Source organism: Coregonus clupeaformis, chromosome 37 (assembly GCF_020615455.1).
Source record: "Coregonus clupeaformis isolate EN_2021a chromosome 37, ASM2061545v1, whole genome shotgun sequence".
NCBI classification, from domain to species: Eukaryota; Metazoa; Chordata; class Actinopteri; order Salmoniformes; family Salmonidae; genus Coregonus; species Coregonus clupeaformis.
This window is the reverse complement of record NC_059228.1, coordinates 10,253,479-10,276,648: the sequence shown is the minus strand read 5'-3', so window position 1 is coordinate 10,276,648 and position 23,170 is coordinate 10,253,479. Positions and strand designations below refer to the sequence as shown.

Below are 23,170 nucleotides of genomic sequence, written 5' to 3'. Positions count from 1 at the left end.
GTGAGACACGTGTGGGTGAACGGATGATCTCTGCATGTGTAGTTCCCACCGTAAAGCATGGAGGAGGAGGTGTTATGGTGTGGGGGTGCTTTGCTGGTGACACTGTTTGTGATTTATTTAGAATTCAAGGCACACTTAACCAGCATGGCTACCACAGCATTCTGCAGCAATACGCCATCCCATCTGGTTTGGGCTTAGTGGGACTATCATTTGTTTTTCAACAGGACAATGACCCAACACACCTCCAGGCTGTGTATGGGCTATTTGACCAAGGAGGAGAGTGATGGAGTGCTGCATCAAATGACCTGGCCTCCGCAAACCACCAACCTCAACCCAATTGGGATGGTTTGGGATGAGTCGGACCGCAGAGTGAAGGAAAAGTGCTCAGCATATGTGGGAACTCCTTCAAGACTGTTGGAAAAGCATTCCAGGTGAAGCTGGTTGAGAGAATGCCAAGAGTGTGCAAAGCTGTCATCAAGGCAAATGGTGGCTATTTGAAGAATCTCAAATATAAAATATATTTAGATTTGTTTACCACTTCTATGGTTACTACATGATTCCATATGTGTTATTTCATAGTTTTGATGTCTTCACTAAATCAAATCAAATCAAATCACGAGCTAAACCACTTCTATGCTCGCTTCGAGGCAAGCAACACTGAAGCATGCATGAGAGCACCAGCTGTTCCGGATGACTATGTGATCACGCTCTCCGTAGCCGATGTGAGTAAGACTTTTAAGCAGGTCAACATTCACAAGGCCGCAGGGCCAGACGGATTACCAGGACGTGTACTCCGAGCATGTGCTGACCAACTGGCAAGTGTCTTCACTGACATTTTCAACATGTCCCTGACTGAGTCTGTAATACCAACATGTTTCAAGCAGACCACCATAGTCCCCGTGCCCAAGAACTCTAAGATAACCTGCCTAAATGACTACCGACCCGTAGCACTGACGTCTGTAGCCATGAAGTGCTTTGAAAGGCTGGTCATGGCTCACATCAACAGCATAATCCCAGAAACCCTAGACCCACTCCAATTTGCATACCGCCCCAACAGATCCACAGATGATGCAATCTCTATCGCACTCCACACTGCCCTTTCCCACCTGGACAAGAGGAACACCTACGTGAGAATGCTATTCATTGACTACAGCTCAGCATTCAACACCATAGTGCCCTCTAAGCTCATCACTAAGCTAAGGATCCTGGGACTAAACACCTCCCTCTGCAACTGGATCCTGGACTTCCTGACGGGCCGCCCCAGGTGGTAAGGGTAGGTAACAACACATCTGCCACACTGATCCTCAACACGGGGGGCCCCTCAGGGGTGCGTGCTCAGTCCCCCTCCTGTACTCTCTGTTCACCCATGACTGCATGGCCAGGCACGACTCCAACACCATCATTAAGTTTGCCGACGACACAACAGTGGTAGGCCTGATCACCGACAACGATGAGACAGCCTATAGGGAGGAGGTCAGAGATCTGGCCGTGTGGTGCCAGGACAACAACCTCTCCCTCAACGTGACCAAGACAAAGGAGATGATTGTGGACTACAGGAAAAAAAAGAGGACTGAGCACGCCCCCATTCTCATCGACGGGGCTGTAGTGGAACAGGTTGAGAGCTTCAAGTTCCTTGGTGTCCACATCACCAACGAACTATCATGGTCCAAACACACCAAGACAGTCGTGAAGAGGGCACGACAAAGCCTATTCCCCTCAGGAGACTAAAAAGATTTGGCATGGGTCCTCAGATCCTCAAAAAAATTCTACAGCTGCACCATCGAGAGCATCCTGACTGGTTGCATCACCGCCTGGTATGGCAACTGCTTGGCCTCCGACCGCAAGGCACTACAGAGGGTAGTGCGTACGGCCCAGTACATCACTGGGGCCAAGCTTCCTGCCATCCAGGACCTCTATACGAGGCGGTGTCAGAGGAAGGCCCTCAAAATTGTCAAAGACTCCAGCCACCCTAGTCATAGACTGTTCTCTCTGCTACCGCACGGCAAGCGGTACCGGAGTGCCAAGTCTAGGTCCAAAAGACTTCTCAACAGCTTCTACCCCCAAGCCATAAGACTCCTGAACAGCTAATCATGGCTACCCGGACTATTTGCACTGCCCCCCACCCCATCCTTTTTACGCTGCTGCTACTCTGTTAAGTATTTATGCATAGTCACTTTAACTCTACCCACATGTACATATTACCTCAACTACCTCAACTAGCCGGTGCCCCCGCACATTGACTCTGCAACGGTACCCCCCTGTATATATAGCCTCCCTACTGTCACTTTATTTTACTTCTGCTCTTTTTTTCTCAACACTTTTTTTGTTGTTGTTTTATTCTTACTTTTTTTGTTTAAAATAAATGCACTGTTGGTTAAGGGCTGTAAGTAAGCATTTCACTGTAATGTCTGCACCTGTTGTATTCGGCGCATGTGACCAATAAAATTTGATTTGATTTGATTTGATTCAGAAAGAGACTGACTGAAACCAGGTGCTAAGCAGAGTGTTAATGTGAAGCTTGCAACATTATTTCCTCCTGACCTACTAGTACATCGTCAGTGTCAGCAGTGATGGGGAAAAAACCGGGTAAATTTAATGTGGATTTACCTCACTATATCGCTATTGGATTAGCTAGCTGACTCTCTTTCTGAAGGAGTCTTCTTGTCGGTAAGTCTCCGCTCTCTCTACTTTATATCTGCTGGGTTTTTTTTGTGTTCTGTGGGTTCCTGCCTGTGCTAGACTAGTTTTTATCTGGTTTACTACTTAGCTATGTCGACCGTGGTGGTTGTCTAGCTAGGCTAGTTTACTGGCTAGGCTAGCTAGCAGGCTAAAATAAACTTTAGCTGGCTTGCTTGCTGGCTAAGATACAATGTATATACAAAAGTATGTGGACACCCCTTCAAATTAGTGGATTCGGCTATTTCAGTCACACCCATTGCTGACAGGTGTATAAAATCGAGCACACAGCTATGCAATCTCCATACACAAATATTGGCAGTAGAATGGCATTACTGAAGAGCTCAGTGACTTTCAACGTGGCACCGTCATAGGATGCCACCTTTCCAACAAGTCAGTTCGTCAAATTTCTACCTTGCTAGAGCTGCCCCGGTCAACTGTAAGTGCTGTTATTGTGAAGTGGAAACGTCTAAGAGCAACAACGGCTCAGAACGGGACCGCAGAGTGCTGAAGCGCGTAAAAATTATCTGTCCTCGGTTGCAACACTCACTACCGACTTCCAAACTGCCTCTGGATGCAACGTCAGCACAATAACTGTTAGTCGGGAGCATCATGAAATTAGTTTCCATGGCCGAGCAGCCGCACAAAAGCCTAAGATCACCATGCGCAATGCCAAGCGTCGGCTGGAGTAGTGTAAAGCTCGCCGCCATTGGACTCTGAAGCAGTGGAAACGCGTTCTCGGGAGTGATGAATCACGCGTCACCATCTGGCAGTCCAACAGACAAATACGGGTTTGGCAGATGCCAGCAGAACGCTACCTGCCTCAATGCATAATGCCAACTGTAAAGCTTGGTGGAGGAGGAATAATGGACTGGGGCTGTTTTTCATGGTTTGGGCTAGGCTCCTTAACGCTAGAGCATACAATGACTATTCTGTGGAAACAGTTTGGGGAAGGACCTTTGCTGTTTCAGCATGACAATGACCCCGTGCACAAAGCGAGGTCCATACAGAAATGGTTTGTCGAGATCAGTGTGGAAGAACTTGACTGGCCTGCACAGAGCCCTGACCTCAACATCGAACACCTTTGGGATGAATTGGAACGCCAACTGCAAGACAGGCCTAATCGCCCAACATCAGTGCCTGACCTCACTAATGCTCGTGGCTGAATGGAAGAAAGTCCCCGCAGCAATGTTCCAACATCTAGTGGAAAGCCTTTCCAGAAGAGTGGAGGCTGTTATAGCAGCAAAGGGGGGACCAACTCCATATTAATGCCCATGACTTTGGAATGAGATGTTCCATGAGCAGGTGTTTACATACTTTTGGTCATGTAGTGTAACTGCATATACCGGTAACATTATTTGATAAATGGTTAGATGGCATTATGTATTTCCAAAACTGTGGTTTACTTTAATGTAGTTGTAAGCTAGGTGTTGATAGCAACTGGCTGACTCATGCAGTGCTAACGTAATGTTAGCAGGCTAGTAGGGCTAACATTAGCAGACTAGTTGGCTAGCAACCTTGCAAGCTGATTTGTAACAATAAATTGATAAAGTATTTGCTTGTAAGTTGCCTGAAAATGTAATTGAAACCAGTAGTCATGAGTGCAAACGATTTGGTTTAATATGAAGTTACACATTTTAACTTATTTCTGTTGGATTTTACATTATAGGGAATAGGCTGGCTTGCCGGGTCCTCCATATTACATCACACCCCCCAAATGTTTTTTCCGGCATGACTTCAGCATTCTTTGGAATTCTGATCATTAACTCAAAAAATAGAAAAAGTGAGGTGTAACTTTGCATTGGGACTTTTGATGCATATTCTAATGCAAATCCATATGTGGTAACGTTTATGCTACCTACCCTTTAATATTACTAGGGCTATGAGGAGTTTTTTCTGGTCAGGTCATGTGGTCAGGAAAAACCCTTGGCCCTGGTATAATATTTAACGACCCTTGTCCTTTGGTAGTGGGCGTGGCCTATGGCACGGTTTTAGATGTCCTTCTCTTGGCCGCAGAGACAGCATTTGACAGTTTTAAAGCTAGTTTCCTGCAATTCTACACGTTGCCATGGCTTATGCCTTGTTCTATCATTTTTTGAATTTCAGATTCTCCCTGACTGTTTAGTTTTTATTTTGGTGATTGTTAGTTCTCAAAGATGAACTTATAAAAAAAAAATATTGCTAGATTATCTTTTCTACATACTTTATCTGGTTTTAGTCGTTTAAGTTTACACTGAACACTTTTCTTGGGTGGCGGCCACGATTTATGCATATAGAGGAAACAATGGGCTCCATTGTGGTTCAGGTGAGAACCAGGAAGGGCCTTATCAGGCTGAAAGGACTGTATACTATAGAATAAAATGTTGAAGGGCTGTTTTATCTCCCATACTTCTAAATGCATAACTAACTTGTAGAACTAAAGAAGGGAAGCGCTGCTAGGATACATAATAGTAGATCTTTGTAGATAGAAGGTGCTCTTTGGTAAAGGGGTTAATTGGTCATAAAAAATAAAAAACAAAGAGGACATGACTAACTTTCCAAGTCAATTGGCCATTACTGTGCTGGTGTTGACACTCTACCGTACCATCTATTGCACTACATTAGAAGTACACCCTATGTTGTTGGGTACTAACTCAAGTCCTCTTCCTTTATATACCACCCCTACGTTGAAATAGTATGTGGATATGAAGTAGAGGTAGAATATAACTGCTGGGGTCTACTGGTGTGAAGGGATAGGTTCTGATTCACATCCATATCAAAAGGCAGAGAGCTGTCATTACATGGCCTTGGTTCAACACTTCCACTACTTTACCCTGCTACATTACGTCGTAAACATGCCCCCATCCCCATTACAGTACCCTGTAGGCAGACTCGGTGGCTTGGCTGAATGTAGAGAGACACACACACACACACACACACACACACACAAACTAGAACATTCTGTCGGTATAAATGTCAAAACATACAAAACCCTCCATATAGGACATCAACACACCGTGTCCCTTTAGAGCAGAGCAATGTAAGATCTGTAGAGTCCACGAAGAATTCTGACGCCCACACATCAGGGTTGAACTCTCAGGAAATGACTAGTGTGGTGAGGAGGGAGAAAGGACAGGGGATCCCCAAGACACACACACACAGCAATTATGTTCATTGTATTCCCATCCTGTTGTAGAAAAAGCTTATCAGTCTTAGTCATCTGGTTCGTATCTGACCCTGCTCGGCCCCAACGTACACATGGATGTATAGACATGGATGCTCTTTTGATTAGAGAGCAATGAGGAGATGTTATCAGTGGAGGCAGACGCAGGGACAATAAGGGTGGCTCCTGTGTTTTCACCAGGAGAAGAAGCTGGGAAAATAGAGGAAGTGTGTGTCTTGAGGAGAGGAAGTCACACTGAGTGGACGGATGTCAATACCAGGGGTTGGAGCCAGTTCAGGGAACATAACCAAAAACTGGAAAATATAAATACCTTTTCTTTCGAGGAACAGAACCAGAACAAAAGTTACCTATACTGTTCCAGATCAGAACAGTTATTTTAAAAGCATGGGAACCAGTTAATAACATTCTGGTCATTTTTTCCCCCAGTTCTACAAAACACGGAACAAAGCGAACCCTCACTGTCACTCAGAAACGTATTCCAGTGTCTACCTGCCTGTTACCAGTGTGTGTGTAGGCTACCTGTCCCTCCCCTTCCTCCGAGAAATGGTCTACTGTAGCTACTGACGTTCCAGGCATGATTCAGAAATTAGGGAGATATTTCTTTTTATAAGAGAACAATGGATACACTTTTTCAATGCTAGTTAATAACCCTTTAGAACCCATAGTGACTGTCGATGGCCTTTCTTTAAATTACTATAGTGGCTGCGAAGGGCCTTGTTTTTCTAACAATATCTGCGTCAATATCACAACAACCTCTTATGGTATTTGCGTGGCTGTTGTCCTCAACCAGAAACAGGGTATGCTGTCATTTACATTTACATTTTAGTCATTTAGCAGACGCTCTTATCCAGAGCGACTTACAGTTAGTGAGTGCATTCATAATTTTTTTATTTTTCATACTGGCCCCCCGTGGGAATCGAACCCACAACCCTGGCGTTGCAAACGCCATGCTCTACCAACTGAGCTACATCCCTGCCGGCTTCCCTCCCCTACCCTGGACGACGCTGGGCCAATTGTGCGCCACCCCATGGGTCTCCCGGTCGTGGCCGGCTACAACAGAGCCTGGATTCGAACCAGGATCTCTAGTGGCACAGCTAGCACTGCGATGCAGTGCCTTAGACCATTGCGCCACTCGGGAGTCATTTGAATTTAACGTTTTTGTTTACTTCGTTACTCAAAATGATGGCGCTGAAGCAGGCGACGACTTTTCACAGTGAAAGAGGCTGTATCTACAGTATGTTGGTTGATGATACGGATTCGGACACGTCCTTGCACTTTGAAAAGCGATGATGTCGAGGTGAGTGAAATAAGTAAAGAGCAGATATACACTACCGGTCAAAAGTTTTAGAACACCTACTCATTCAAGGGTTTTTCTTTATTTTTTACTATTTTCTACATTGTAGAATAATAGTGAAGATATCAAAACTATGAAATCATGTAGTAACCAAAAAAGTGTTATTTTAGATTCTTCAAATAGCCACCCTTTGCCTTGATGACAGCTTTGCACATTCTTGGCATTCTCTCAACCAGCTTCATGAGGTAGTCACCGGGAAAGCATTTCAATTAACAGGTGTGCCTTCTTAAAAGTTAATTTGTGGAATATATTTCCTTCCTAATGCGTTTGAGCCAATCAGTTGTGTTGTGACGAGGTAGGGGGGTATACAGAAGATGGTCTTTTACCAAATAGGGCTAAGTCCATATTATGGCAAGAACAGCTCAAATAAGCAAAGCGAAACTACAGTCCATCATTACTTTAAGACATGAAGGTCAGTCAATACGGAACATTTCAAGAACTTTGAAAGTTTCTTCAAGTGCAGTCGCAAAGACAATCAAGCACTATGATGAAACTGGCTCTCATGAGGACCGCCACAGGAATGGAAGACCCAGAGTTACCTCTGCTGCAGAGGATAAGTTCATGAGAGTTACCAGCCTCAGAAACTGCAGCCCAAATAAATGCTTCACAGAGTTTAAGTAACAGCCACATCTCAACATCAACTGTTCAGACGAGACTGTGTGAATTAGGCCTTCCTGGCCGAATTGCTGCAAAGAAACCACTACTAAAGGACACCAATAAGAATAATAGTCTTGCTTGGGCCAAGAAACACGAGCAATGGACATTAGACCAGTGGAAATGTGTCCTTTGGTCTGGAGTCCAAATTTGAGATTTTTGGTTCCAACCGTGTCTTTGTGAGAAGTGGTGTGGGTGAACGGAGTATCTCTGCATGTGTAGTTCCCACCGTAAAGCATGGAGGAGGTGGTGTTATGGTGTGGGGGTGCTTTGCTGGTGACACTGTCTGTGATTTATTTAGAATTCAAGGCACACTAAACCAGCATGGCTACCACAGCATTCTGCAATGATACACCATCCCATCTGGTTTGGGCGTAGTGGGACTATCATTTGTTTTTCAACAGGACAATAACCCAACACACCTCCAGGCTGTGGAAGGGCTATTTTACGAAGAAGGAGAGTGATGGAGTGCTGCATCAGATGACCGCGCCTCAATAATCCCCCAACCTCAACCAAATTGAGATGGTTTTTGGGATGAGTCGGACCACAGAGTGAAGGAAAAGCAGCCAACAAGTGCTCAGCATATGTGGGAACTCCTTCAAGACTGTTGGAAAAGCATTCCTCATGAAGCTGGTTGAGAGAATGCCAAGAGTGTGCAAAGCTGTCATCAAGGCAAAGGGTGGCTACTTTGAAGAATCTCAAATATAAAATATATTTTGACTTGTTTAACACTTTTTTGGTTACTACATGATTCCATATGTGTTATTTCAAAGTGTTGATGTCTTCACTATTATTTTACAATGTAGAAAATAGTAAAAATATAGAAATGAATGATTATGTGTTCTAAAACTTTTGACCGGTAGTGTATGTTTGGTGTAGTCGATGTTTGATGCTGTGAAACTTGGAGAATAGTTCTCAGATTAGCAACTCATGTCACTAACTTAAAAGCATCAGTTGTCAGAGCACCTTACCGATCACTGCACCTGTACACAGCCCATCTGAAATTAGCCCACCCAACTTCCTCATCCCTATATTGTTATTTATTTTGCTCTTTTGCACCCCAGTATCTCTATTTGCACATAATCTCTTGCACATCTAGCATTCCAGTGTTAATACTATTGTAATTATTTTGCACTATAGCCTATTTATTGCCTTACCTCCATAACTTGCTACATTTGCACACACTGTATATATATTTTCTGTTGTATTTTTCACTTTATGTTTTTTTACCCCATATGTAACTCTGTGTTGTTTTTATCGCACTGCTTGCTTTATCTTGGCCAGGTCGCAGTTGTAAATGAGAACTTGTTCTCAACTGGCTTACCTGGTTAAATAAAGGTGAAATAAAATAAAATAAATAAATGTCATGATAATTTAGTTGGTACAGGTGAGCACATCAGCGGTGAAGCTCATATGTTTGCTCTCTGTCTCATGGAAATAATTGCAGTGTTTAGCTGTATATAGTCAGCTAACTATAAAGTTGGTTGTTTTGTCTTGTTTCTACCGATGTAATTCATATGGAAACGCCAAAGCTGCTTGCTGTAGTTAGTCTGTCAGTTGTGTATAGCGGTAAATTAGGGCTGCACTTACAAAGTGTCAACCTCAGCTGTCACCTTCACTAGCTAGCCATACAGACAACCAGCTAACTAGCCACCGAAATAAAGGCTAGAGTAATTTGTTGGGTTTAGGTTATGGTTTGTCATGTTTGCTAGGTGCAGATATTTATAAGCTACATTGCCTTGTTTTCCTATTATTTGACAGCTTAGCTGTCGTGTTAGATGCCCGCGCAGTGGAGCTCATATGATGAGTTGGATATTTGTTTACATTTCCAGCTAACAAGTTGCTTGTTTTGTTCTGTTTCAACCCATGCAATTCATTTGGAAACGGTCCCGGCTTCGTAAATAATCAGCTAACATTGGCAAACTCTGTAGTTAGTCTGTCAGGCAAGAAAGCAAGAGTTGATTGAAGGGGAGAGAGAGAAAGAGATGAATGGGAAGCGTGTAACTGTATCACACAATCTATTATGGAAACCCCTTATTAGGAAGAGAGTATGTGTATGGTTGAGAAAAAGAAAGAGGAAGAGACCGACAGTGTGAGAGGGAGAGAGACAGATTCTGTTCCTAACCACAATTGTATCCTATTTGTTGCTCCTCTCCTCTCCCTCTGTTACTCAGTTCCTCTAGGTCAGTGAAAGAGAGGGAAGTGATATGGAGTCAGAGCTCAGCAGCAAAAGGCAGGGAGGAAGAGGAGTTAGAGCTGATTGGAGGGATAGAGATGTGGAGCGAGGAGGGAGGAGTGGAGCGAGAGAGGAAGAGGAGAGAGGAAGAGGAGAGAGGAAGAGGAGGAAGAGTAGAGGGAGAGAGGAACATGGAGAGGAGGAGGAAGAGGAGGGAGATTAGGAGGAACAGGAGGAGGTAGAGGACGAAGCAGAGGGAGAGGAGGAGGAAGACGGAGGGGAAGAGGAAGAGCACACCCGAGTGTGTCTGCCCCAAGTCCCACCATTCACCCTTGTACCACACAGCCTGGGCCTAAAGTGACAGTGGTTTTTAAAGGTGGTAGGAACTTATCTGTTCCAGAGCTTGCAATGGATTACAACAAGAAAATGGGCGGGGTTGACCATCTTGACCAACTGAGGAACTATTACAATGTTGTTAGTATGTGTTTTGGGGGATGCTCAACATTGCCATCATAAATGCATACATTGTGTGGGGGACCCTGCAAAGGCCCCTTCCCAGAAACTGCAGGCGCTGGTCCCTGAGGCATTCAAAATGCAGCTTTTGCATTCACTTTGTGATATGGCTACAGTGGCAGGAAGAGGGGAGCCAGGAGTGTGGCACCAGGGACCGAGTTGTAACTCATCATTTGAAAGCAGGTTAAGTTTGAAGGGTGCAAGAGAGGTGTGTGGTGTGCATCCTGAGTGGACGCAGGCCAAAGAGTGGGAGATGTGTAGAAACTTCCTTTGGGTGTTCTATGTGTTCTGTGCCACTTTGCAGGATGGTGCTTCCAGAAGTTCCATGACATGTTGTAGGCTCAATGCAAACACTAAAGTGTGAAATACAGTATGAATTTTTCCTACAAATCTTTTATTGTTTCTGAACAGTTGTTGTTTTGTATGTTCTCTCTTTATCTGTCTCTATCTAATACTTGTTGCATTCACTGAATTGTTGTCAAAGTAGGCTACTATTTCCACATTTTGTTTCAGTCCTGGTCTGTACTAAATCTTAATGAGAGGTTAGCTACATTTTGAAATAGTCTGAATAGTTATTTGCATTTTTACATTGTTACAGAAGTAAGAATCGTTGTCAATCCAATAGCCTACTTTGTGAGGGTTTTGAAATACTTCCTGAATACTGTCCTCTGGTCACATTTAGGATAATTGTATTTATATGTAAATAATATTTATAAGTGTAATATATTATACTTCGTACATTTTGAGTGAGTAATTTAGACAAATTTACTACAATTTAAATACTCAAATTTTTTTGTTGTTGTGTTGAGTGTTAATAGTTTTTTTTATAGTGAGTGTCTTTACACAATGGAAGACAAAATATGTTATTCCTATTGACATGAATGTGGTGCCATATTAAAGAAGAGGTTGTGCTCTTTAAAACTAAGTTCACTTGTAATTGTCATTTGTTTTTGAGCTATGTCTGTTTGTTTGAAATGTGTGAGAAAATTAGCTTTTAAATTCTCAGTAATCTACAGCAGCATTCTAGAATTATATCGGGGTGTAAAGGGTTAAGGATGCTTAATACAACGGGCGGGTCTAATCCTGGATGCTGATTGGTTAAAACCGCATTCCAGCCAGTGTCTATTCCACAAGTTACCATCAGCTAAAGCTATGACGTTGAAAGGCCTATTTACTCTGCTCCATCTCACTGCGCAATCCACTGTCTCATCAGCCCAGCCAGGCAATTTATAAACTTGATCTCCACTATAAAAAGCATCTAGACATCATCTCCCATTTCTTTTAGACTAGTATTTGATTTTCATTAGCAGAGATTTGTATAAACCTTGCTGTCTGTCTCGCCGACATTTGCAAAATTTTTCAATATTGAAATTCGATCTCCAGCTGTCCCATAGTAATGAACGTGTCGGGAGACAGGACGAGACAAACAGGCAGCTTTTCTCAGCCAGTCAAAATCATGAATCAGCTGGGATCATTTTTATGGATATATACAAGGAAATGTCAATAGAAAACAGGTACAACAAAACGAAATGCAGCTAGTTTGCTGTCTTTCCAGCTTCAGTTTGAAGTGATCGTGTTAGCTGTGTTGTTGGCTAGCTCCTCTGAACAACGGTGTCGTGATGAGAGAACACATTTTCTATGCCAGGCGAAATCACGCATCATTAGCTCATTGTTATGGATGTATCCAAATACTTTGCTGTTATTCTGGCTGCACTGTTTGACGTGACTGTAAGTTAGCCGTAGTTGGCTAGCTAGCAAGCAAGGGATAAGAACGTTGCCAGCCTGTATGGCAATGGAACATTTAGAATGAACGACTGGGTCGCGTCCATAGATACAGAACAAAAAGACTGAGCGACTGGGTCACGTCTCTGGCAACTAAACCAATAAATTCATCAAAATAATGTTTATATTGAAAATATGTCAATCATTATTTGAATATGTTGGTAACACGTTGTATAAAAGTGATAATGCCCTCGAAGCTGGTGTTTGGAGGATATATTGGCACAATTTGCCGGCACTCGACTTCGTCTCGGACCTAACATCCGTGCCAATATATCCTCCAAACACCGGCTTCGCTGGCATTATCACGTAAATAGTTATCACGTTTCACATTGGATTTATTAACTACAAAAAGTTAAGACATGCTTTTATTTTAATTCTGGTGCCGCTCTGCACACACAAGCTTGTTAGCTAGCTCTGGTCTAGCTCTCAAACTCTAGGCAGCATTATGTGTAATGTAATGGAACTGAGAGTCATGATCAAGGGCTTGCTCTGGTCCAACGTTAGTTGAGCCAACTCTCTGAAGTTCAAAGACATTCAAAGTTCCTTCATAGAAGCCGCTCCTCCATAGGTATAATTCTGTGGGCCTAATTTAGATAATGCATGTGATAACAACAAGATGCCCAGCGCTCTCCTCACCTGCAAAATTTCAGTCGCATGTCGCACTCTACACTTGTCTCTCCAATGTATGTACATAGCTGCCTGCTCCATAAAGCTGCTCTATCCATTGGTGAAGTCATTTAATGTCGAGCTAAATGTAAAACAATAATACAATTCAGAGGTTTCAAAAATAACAGAAAGCAACGATATAAACAGCTACTTTTTTTGTTTTCGAACCGGTTCAGAACTTTATTTTGCTGGTCGGAACAGTGGAACCGAACAAAAAAAAAAACTGTGGTTCAGTTCAAAACGAAACGATCGGTAAATAAGTTCAGTTCCAACCCCTAGTCAATACTCTGGTGCTGTGTGAGTGCCTGCCTGCGCCACAAAGGGGTGTTTTTGAGTGGTCTCATATATCCGTGAGTGGCGCAGTGTGTGTGTGTGTTAGCTTGAGAGTGCATCCAAGACCTGCAGTCACAAAATGTTTTACAAAACAAAGATCAAACGCTTCAGAGCTATGACGAATCACCACACACACACGCAGACACACACAAATGATATCCAGCCCCAGTGTACCCCCCTGACAAACAAGATTTAGCACCCCTCATTCCGGGAACACTCCCCAATCTTAGCGAGAAACCACGTCAGTGCCCCTCCCCAACTCCAACACATATGTGTGTGTGTTTGACACTGTGGCAGAGACGGTAATAAAAAGATTACGGGGTAATTTTATATGACCTCTATATCTAAAGTATTTACAACACATCCACAAGCGCTAACTAAACATGATGTCACAGCTGCATGTAGCGCTACTAACGCAACCTTCTTTGAAATTTCGATTTCGATTGGATGTCAGATGGAATTTGGTTAAGCAGCCCTTGTGTGTGTTTCTGTGCATGTGTGTCTGTGCGGAGGTGGTGTGTGTACCTGTGTTCAGTAGGTGTGTAGGGAGGTTGGAGATGAAGTCAGCAGCTCTGTCTCTGACATCCTGGTCCTCGTCCTGCAGTAGAGTGAACAGACCTCTCCACAGAGACACTGTGTGGGACACACCTGGCACAATAAACACTTAATTAGACACAGACAGATGTATGAAAATGTATTCAACTGCATACGCATTCATCACAGTCCGTTTCGGCCTGTCAAAACGTTCAACTCATCTCAACTTGTTTTTGGGACGGGTTACATACGCACAAAGGTTTTTCATCTCCGTTGTCCATCATCCTTCCGCGGAAGACTCCCATTAAAAAAAAACATTGTCTCTATCTGTATGACTGTGTCCTTAAAACACAACCACAAAATACCAACACAAACACACACCAAAAACAAACAACTGTAGCCCCCACAAATACATCCAACTTCCATATAGGCCTACTCACCCAATGGTAGGTTGGGGCTGGTCAACAGGGTGGGTGTGGCGTTGACCAGTACCTCAGCAGCCATCATCTTGACCTCAACATTTTGCTCCACACCGCAGCACTGAGACACCAGCGCCCCCCAGCGCCCCAGGCACGCTACTACAGCCACACCCTGATCGGAGAAGGACATAAACACAGACAAACTTATGTTACTGCAGGGCATGGTAGACACACAATTTCACAGCTGGATCATTGGTGGTTCTTACCTGAGGGTCAGTGTGTGATAGGTGCACCACCAGTCTAGAGGCCAGGGTCAGGGAAGCACAGTGCAACTCCACACTGGAATACAACACACACATACACACATATATGACAACAGTAAAACCCACGGACAGTGTGAGCTCTTTATCACTCGACACTGCAGTAACACACTGCACAAAGAAAATGGGCCCCTACACAACACCATTCAATAAAGTGGTGTGTAAAAACACGCACACAGAGCAAACATGCCTCAAATCAAATATGTCACATGCCAGAATACAACTGGTGTAGACTTTACCGTGAAATGGACACTTAAGAGCCCTTCCCAACGATGCCGTTTAAAATAATAATAAAATAGTAACACAAGGAATAAAATAAAATAGACATGAATGGAGCTACGCTGAACAAAAATATAAACGTAGCATGTAAAGTGTTGTTCCCATGTTTCATGAGCTGAAATAAAAGATCCCAGAAATGTTCCATTTGCACCAAAAGCTTATTTCTCTCAAATTCTTTGCACAAATTTGTTTACATCCCTGTTAGTGAGCATTTCTCCATTGCCAAGATAATCCATCCACCTGACAGGTGTGGCATATCAAGAAGCTGATTACACAGGTGCACCTTGTGCTGGGGACAATAAAAAGGCCACTAAAGTGTGCAGTTTTGTCACACAACAAAATGCCACAGATGTCTGAAGTTTTGAGGAAGCGTGCAATTGGCATGCTGACTACAGGAATGTCCACTAGAGCTGTTGCCAGAGAATGTAATGTTCATTTCTCTACCATAAACTGCCTCCAATATCGTTTTAGAGAATTTGAATGCACTGAGATGCCGTGACGAGATCCTGACGCCCATTGCTGTGCCATTCATCTGCCGCGATCACCTTATGTTTCAGCATGATAATACACAGCTCCATGTCACAAGGATCTGTACCCACACACGGACGGACACACACGGTTGGCCAGATCTCCACACCTGTCGCCAGGTGCACGGGCCAGTTGGGCAGCTAACATAGGACCCGGAGTGAAGTGATAGATTTACCCAGCACTATCTCCTTAATCCACGGCTATGGCTCGGAATACAGGAGTGAAATCCTTACAGCCACAGGTATGTGGGTCCTTTCATAGACCAACGGAGTGAGAGGAAAGGAGGGAAAGAGGGAGGCTGCACCTCACCTACTGTCCTCCCACCTCTCCATTTAAGCCTGCACATCAATCACGGATGGCTTAGTGCTGTTTTGGCAGCCGGCTTTCAAGTAAGCATTTCACTGTTAGTCCACACCTGTTGTTTACGAAGCATGTGACAAATAACATCTGATTTGAGGACAAGGCACCATTACCAGCGGCCATTTTGAGGTCATTCTTAAAAGTTACCTCCCCTCCCTCCATTTTCCTTTGTCCTCATAACATAGTGCCTTACAAAAGTATTCAGACCCCTTTGATTTCTTCAAAAGTGGGGTTAAAACTGATTTGTCATTTCTTGTCAACAATCTAGTAAAAATGATATATTTTTAGAAAGATTAATAAAAGTTTGATGACTAAAATAGCCATTGCATAAGTATTCAGCCCCTTTATTGAGGCAAGCCTAAATTAGTTCAGGAGTCAAATTTTGCTTCAGAAATCAAATAATAACTTACATGGACTCACTGTGTGAAATAATATTGGTTGACATGATTTTTGAATGACCAACCCTTCCTCTGTCTCTCATACTTACAGTACCAGTCAAAAGTTTGGACATACCTACTCATTCAAGGGTTTTTCTTTATTTTTTCAGTTTTCTACATTGTAGAATAATAGTGAAGACACATATGGAATAACACATATGGAACCAAAAATCTCACATTTGGACTCCAGACCAAAGGACAGATTTCCACCTGTCTAATGTCCATTGCTTGTGTTTCTTGGCCCAAGCAAGTCTCTTCTTCTTATTGGTGTCCTTTAGTAGTGGTTTCTTTGCAGCATTTCGACCATGAAGGCCTGATTCACGCAGTCTCCTCTGAACAGTTGATGTTGAGATGTGTCTGTTACTTTAAGTCAGTGAAGCATTTATTTGGGCTACAATCTGAGGTAAAGTTAACTCTAATGAACTTATCCTCTGCAGCAGAGGTAACTCTGGGTCTTCCATTCCTGTGGCGGTCCTCATGAGAGCCAGTTTCATCATAGCGCTTGATGGCTTATGTGACTGCACTTGAAGAAACCTTCTTGAAATGTTCCAGATTGACTGACCTTCATGTCTTAAAGTAATGATGGACTGTCGTTTCTCTTTGCTAATTTGAGTTGTTCTTGCCATAATATGGACGGTCTTTTACCAAATAGGGCTATCTTCTGTATACCACCCTTACCTTGTCACAACACAACTGATTGTCTCAAATGCATTAAGAAGGAAAGAAATTCCACAAATTAACTTTTAACAAGGCATACCTGTTAATTGAAATGCATTCCAGGTGACTACCTCATGAAGCTGGTTGAGAGAATGCCAAGAGACTCAACCAGGGAGCTTTTCGAAAGCCTCAAAGAAGGGCAGTGATTGGTAGATGGGTAACAATAACAATTCAGACATTGAATACAATGAGTGTAGAAAACATTAGGAACAACTTCCTAATATTGAGTTGCACACCTTTGCCCTCAGAACAGCCTCAATTCGTTGGGGCATGGACTACAAGGTTGTCGAAAGCGTTCTACAGGGATGATGGTCCATGTTGACTAATGCTTCCCACAGTTGTGTCAAGTTGGCTGAATGTCTTTTGGGTGATGGACCATTGTTGACACACACAGGAAACTATTGACCGTGAAAAACCCAGCAGCGTTGCAGTTCTTGACACACTCAAACCGGTGCAACTGGCACCTACTACCATACCCCATTCAAAGGCACTTACATCTTTTGTCTTGCCCATTCACCCTCTGAATGGCACACATACACAATCCATGTCTCAATTGTCTCAAGGATTAAAAATCCTTCTTTAACTGGTCTCCTCCCCTTCATCTACACTGATTGAAGTGGATTTAACAGGCGACATCAATAAGGGATCATAGCTTTCACCTGGATTCTGTGCATTCGGAAAGTATTCAGACCCCTTCCCTTTTTACACATTTTGTAACGTTACAGCCTGATTCTAAAATGGATTAAAATATTTTTTTGCTCATCAATCTACACACAATACCCCATAATGACAAAGTTAAAACAGGTTTTTAGAAACGTACGCACATTTATATATATAAAAAAATATATATATATCTATATAAGTATTCAGATCCTTTGCTATGAGACTCAAAATTGAGCTCATGTGCCTCCTGTTTCAATTGATCATCCTTGAGATGTTTCTACAACTTGATTGGAGTCCGCCTGTGGTCAATTCAATTGATTGGACATGATTTGGAAAGGCAAACACCTGTATATACAGTTGAAGTTGGAAGTTTACATACACTTAGGTTGGAGTCATTAAAACTTGTTTTTCAACCACTCCACAAATTTCTTGTTAACAAACTACAGTTTTGGCAAGTCGGTTAGGACAATCTACTAGTAATCTTTCCAACAATTGTTTACAGATTATTTCACTTATAATTCACTGTATCATACTTTCAGTGCCTTTAAACAGCTTAGAAAATTCCAGGAAATGATGTCATGGCTTTAGAAGCTTCTGATAGGCTAATTGACATCATTTGAGTCAATTGGAGGTGTACCTGTGGATGTATTCAAATTCAGTGCCTCTTTGCTTGACATCATGGGGGGAAAAAAAATAAATAAATAAATAGTAGACCTCCACAAGTCTGGTTCATCCTTGGGAGCAATTTCCAAACGCCTGAACGTACCACGTTCATCTGTACAAACAATAGTACGCAAGTATAAACACGAGTCCTATATCGACATAACCTGAAAGGCCGCTCAGCAAGGAAGAAACTACTGTTCCAAAACCGCCATAAAAAAGCCAGACTAAGGTTTGCAACTGCACATGGGGACAAAGGTCGTACTTTTTGGAGAAATGTCCTCTGGTCTGATAAAACAAAAATAGAACTGTTTGGCAATAATGTCCATCGTTATGTTTGGAGGAAAAAGGGGGAAGCTTGCAAGCCGAAGTACACCATCCCAGCCGTGAAGAACGGGGGTGGCAGCATCATGCTGTGGGGGTGCTTTGCTGCAGGAGGGACTGGTGCACTTCACAAAATAGATGGCATCATGAGGAAGGAAAATTATGTGGATATATTGAAGCAACATCTCAAGACATCAGTCAGGAAGTTAAAGCTTGGTCGCAAATTGGTCTTCCAAATGGACAATGACCCCAAGCATACTTCCAAAGTTGTGGCAAAAAGGCTTAAGGACAACAAAGTCAAGGTATTGGAGCGACCATCACAAAGCCCTGACCTTAATCCTATAGAACATTTGTGGGCAGAACTGAAAAAGCATGTGCGAGCAAGCCCTAAGACAGGGAATTTTTTACTAGTATTAAAAATGTAAGGAAATGTGAAAAACTGAGCTTAAATGTAGTTGGCTAAGGTGTATGTAAACTTCCGACTTCAACTGTATAAGGTTCCACAGTTGACAGTGCATGTCAGCGCAAAAACCAAGCCATGAGGTCGAAGGAATTGTCCGTAGAGCTCCAAGACAGGATTGTGCCGAGGCACAGATCTGGGGAAGGGTACCAAAATATTTATGCTGCATTGAAGGTCCCAAAGAACACAGTGGCCTCTGTCATTCTTAAATGGAAGAAGCTTGGAACCACCAAGACTCTTCTTAGAGCTGGCCGCCCGGCCAAACTGAGCAATCGGGGGAGAAGGGCCTTGGTCAGGGAGGTGACCAATAACCTGATGGTCACTCTGACAGAGATCCAGTGTTCCTCTGTAGAGATTGGAGAACCTTCCAGAAGGACAACCAAATCAGGCCTTTATGGTAGAGTGGCAAGACAGAAGCCACTCCTCATTAAAAGGCACATGACAGCCCGCTTGGAGTTTGCCAAAGCACCTAAAGGACTCTCAGACACGGAGAAACAAGATTCTCTGGTCTGATGAAACCAAGATTGAACTCTTTGGCCTGAATGCCAAGCGTCACGTCTGAAGGAAACCTGGCACCATCCCTAAGGTGAAGCATGGTGGTGTCAGCATCATGCTGTGGGGATGTTTTCAGCGGCAGGGACTGGGAGACTAGTCAGGATCGATGGAAAAATGAACAGAGCAAAGTACAGAGAGATCCTTGATGGAAAACCTGCTCCAGAGCACTCAGGACCTCAGACTTGGGTGAAGGTTCACCTTCTAACAGGACAACGACCCAAAGCACACAGCCAAGACAACGCAGGAGTGGCTTCGGGACAAGTCTCTGAATGTCCTTGAGTGGCCCAGCCAGAGCCCGGACTTGAACCCGATCGAACATCTCTGGAGAGAGTTGAAAATAGCTGTGCCACGACGCTCCCCAGCCAACCTGACAGAGCTTGAGAGGATCTGAAGAGAAGAATGGGAGAAACTCTCCAAATACAGGTGTTCCAAGCTTGTAGCGCAATAACCAAGAAGACTTGAGTACTGAGTAAAGGTTCTGAATACTTATGTAAATGTAATATGTTTTTGCTTTGTCATTAGATTGATGAGGGGGAAAAAAACAACTTATTCTAAAATTGATTAAGGTTGTAACCTAACAAAATGTGGAAAACCTCAAGGGGTCTGAATACTTTCCGAAGGCACTGTATATCCAAAACAAATAATTCTAAGGTATTTTCTAACATGCATTGACTCAGGAAGCTGAATACATATGCCATGACTAATTTCAGTTAATCTAAAAAATAATTTAAAAAAATAAAAAATATTCCACTTTGACAGAGTATTATGTGTAGATTGTTGACATTTTTTTTTTTTTACAATTAAATAAATGTTAATCCCACAACAAAATGTGAAGAAATCCAAGAGGTATGAATACTTTTGCAAGGCACTGTACAGCTGGAAGAGAGTGTGACTTGCTTATGTCACAATGTCTCACAGGCTGGACTGGGAGAAGTTCAGGAGAACTATGCCTGATATTGAGAGGAATGGAATCTTAGGGTGATGGCATAAAAAGAGAAAGCACTCAATGAGCCATTGTTGTGGACGTGTCCCCTGTAGCTCAGTTGGTAGAGCATGGCGCTTGCACCGCCAGGGTTGAGGGTTCGTTTCCCACGGGGGGGCCAGTATGAAAATGTATGCACTCACTAACTTTAAGTGCTGTTGCTTACTGAGGGCCAAGTCCTTACGGAGATCCTAACCCATCCTAAACTCCTTTCAAGCATGGTTTCAACAATTGTGGTGGTGGCCAGCCTAGTACAGATCAGCTTGGCTTGGTTCAGCTCAGTAGTGTGAAAAGGGTAATAGTGTATTGATGTTTCAGGCCCTTGGTGGGTGGGCTCACCTGTGGGCGAAGTCTTCAGCCAGTGTGAGAACCCGCTCCAGGACCTCTGCCTGGGTCAGAGTCTGTAGACCGTCCATCCACTGCAGGTCAGAACTCATGCTGAGGACAGACAGCACCTGCAGCACCTGAGGAAAGAGGAATGGAGAGTGAGAGAGATGAGAGAGGGAGGGAGAGAGAGCAAGAGAAAAAGAAAAGGAGAGAAATGGAGTAAGAGGACTGAGCAGCACCACATCTGAGTACTCAAATACTCGATTCAAGGTTTGTATTAGATTACTAATAACTGAATACAAGTATTTGAAATGTACAAATGCACATATTTAGCAGGTTAAATGTATAAGCACAAAAAAAATGTCTAACTCTAATATGTGTTTACTGTTTGGAGTATGTCAAGTGCAGTGAAAATACATACTTTAGTCTCAGTTGTGTATCAGAACCAGTAATTAAAACAACCAATAGCATACCGCAAACTTTTTTCCTTCAGGGCAGGCCCGTTTCACGCTAACATGCGAGTACTTGAGTACTACAAATTATTTTCAAGAGAGTACTCGAAATCAGCCATTCTTTCAAGTGCCCATCCCTAATACAGAGGTGAAGTAAGAGCAGGATTTTTTCCTGACTATATGTCTACTCTTGAACATGAACAACTGGGTCCTAGGTTGAGGCGCACAGCTCTGTGGTGTCTGTCCTGTGTGAGTTGGCACCCTGCCCTGGAGATCATTTTACCCCTCTGGACGTTCAGATCCTCCCAGCTAACCCAAACCACGGGCACACAGCTGTGACACACGTATGCGCACACACACACACACACACCCTGTACCACCCTGTGTGTGTGTGTGTCTCTGGCTTTCATCCCTTTCGCCCTCTCTCTGCCTCATCTCTAGATCTGTCCCTCAGTCTCTGTCCTTCTCTCCCTTTCCATTTCTCATTTCTGCTTTCCAGGACCTGACTCCCTCTCCGTTCCTCCAGTCCCACCTTAAGCGAGGGATCAGCGGAGTGAGTCTGGGGAGGAAGAAGTTGTTTTCCCTCAGAAACCCCCAACACCTGTTGACATTCCTTCTGCATATGTCTTTGATTATTACTTATTTAAATGCATGGAGCTGTTATTAAAGCTTTTAAATGATCCCTTTATGGGGTTAGAGGGATAGCAGTGTAAGTGGATGTCAGTCTGGACGGGACGTGAGCAGGTTATATGGCTTCTGTGGCCCTCAGCTTGTGACTGTGCTGCTGTCTCAGACAAATATTAAAGTAGTATACCCCACAGCTGTTCTTTAGCCTCTGGTCTCTCTTGGTCTCTATGATGCTCCATGGCTTTTCAGTTTTACTACCCCCTTTAATGGGCTCCTGTCTCACCATGCGCTGAATCACACACAAGCACTCTCCTAAACACACACATTCAAATAACATCAATAGACATACAAACAAACACGCTCACACACGCATCCTCCCCACACACACACACACAACCTCCCTGACACACACAAACTAGGGATGTGCACGGTTAGTCGAATATCCAAACAGACGTTAGTATTCGAGTACTTGTGAGTATTCATTTTTATAGGCCTATTTTAACACTGAAAAGGCTTTTTCTAAATTAAATTAAAATATCCATGTGACACTGATACATACAAGGATATACCATGACATTTCAAGTTATTAATTTAATAAAACAACAAACTTTCCAATGTCGTTTTTATGACATGAGCCCCATAAAAAAGACTGGTAGCCGACCGGTAGCCTTCAGGTGTGTAACTTGGCCAATCAAAGTGGCAAAGAGGCTCAATGTGTAGCAAGTGGAGTGAGAGTTCACTAACGCAATGCAAGACGGAATAACATTATGGCGTTAAAAGTTACCGAAATGAGAAGGAGTAGGCTACAACAAGCAACCAACAGGTAGGCTGTTTTATCTGAATGGGGTTGGGGAGAAAGCGCAGCATGTGGCCTTAATTAGCCTAGCTAGCTTCTCTAGGCTACTCCAGTCAAGACAGGCACTGTTATATGGGACGCTAAATAACATTGTGGCTACTACAAGTTAGCTAGTCTTGGCTGTGGCTGAGCAGCGTCGCTCTCTCTGCCTCTGCCTGCTCGCTCCCATCTCACCGGCACCTCCACAGCTGCAGCAATAGAGCGCCAGCCTCTCCCTCACGCAGCAGTGCTCAGGTTAAAAAAACGTAAGTAACAAAAAATAAAACATGTATTTCGAATCTCCGGATATCCAACAAAAATTCATGATACTATTCAAATAGTGGACTTATTTCAAACCCCCATGCCACCCACCC

General features: G+C 43.3%; 1 protein-coding gene across 2 annotated transcripts in view; it reads right to left on the bottom strand.

Moving 5' to 3' along the window:
• thada (THADA armadillo repeat containing) overlaps positions 1–23,170 on the bottom strand; it is a 114,279-nt gene that overhangs the window by 8,787 nt on the left and 82,322 nt on the right. For both annotated transcript variants that reach the window (XM_045211535.1, XM_041866187.2), the window contains exons 33-36: positions 20,895–21,019; positions 14,537–14,609; positions 14,292–14,442; positions 13,843–13,965 (exon numbers count right to left, since the gene is read on the bottom strand). In XM_045211535.1, coding sequence (XP_045067470.1) covers positions 13,843–13,965; positions 14,292–14,442; positions 14,537–14,609; positions 20,895–21,019 — 472 coding nt within the window. The remainder of the gene's footprint in view (positions 1–13,842; positions 13,966–14,291; positions 14,443–14,536; positions 14,610–20,894; positions 21,020–23,170) is intronic.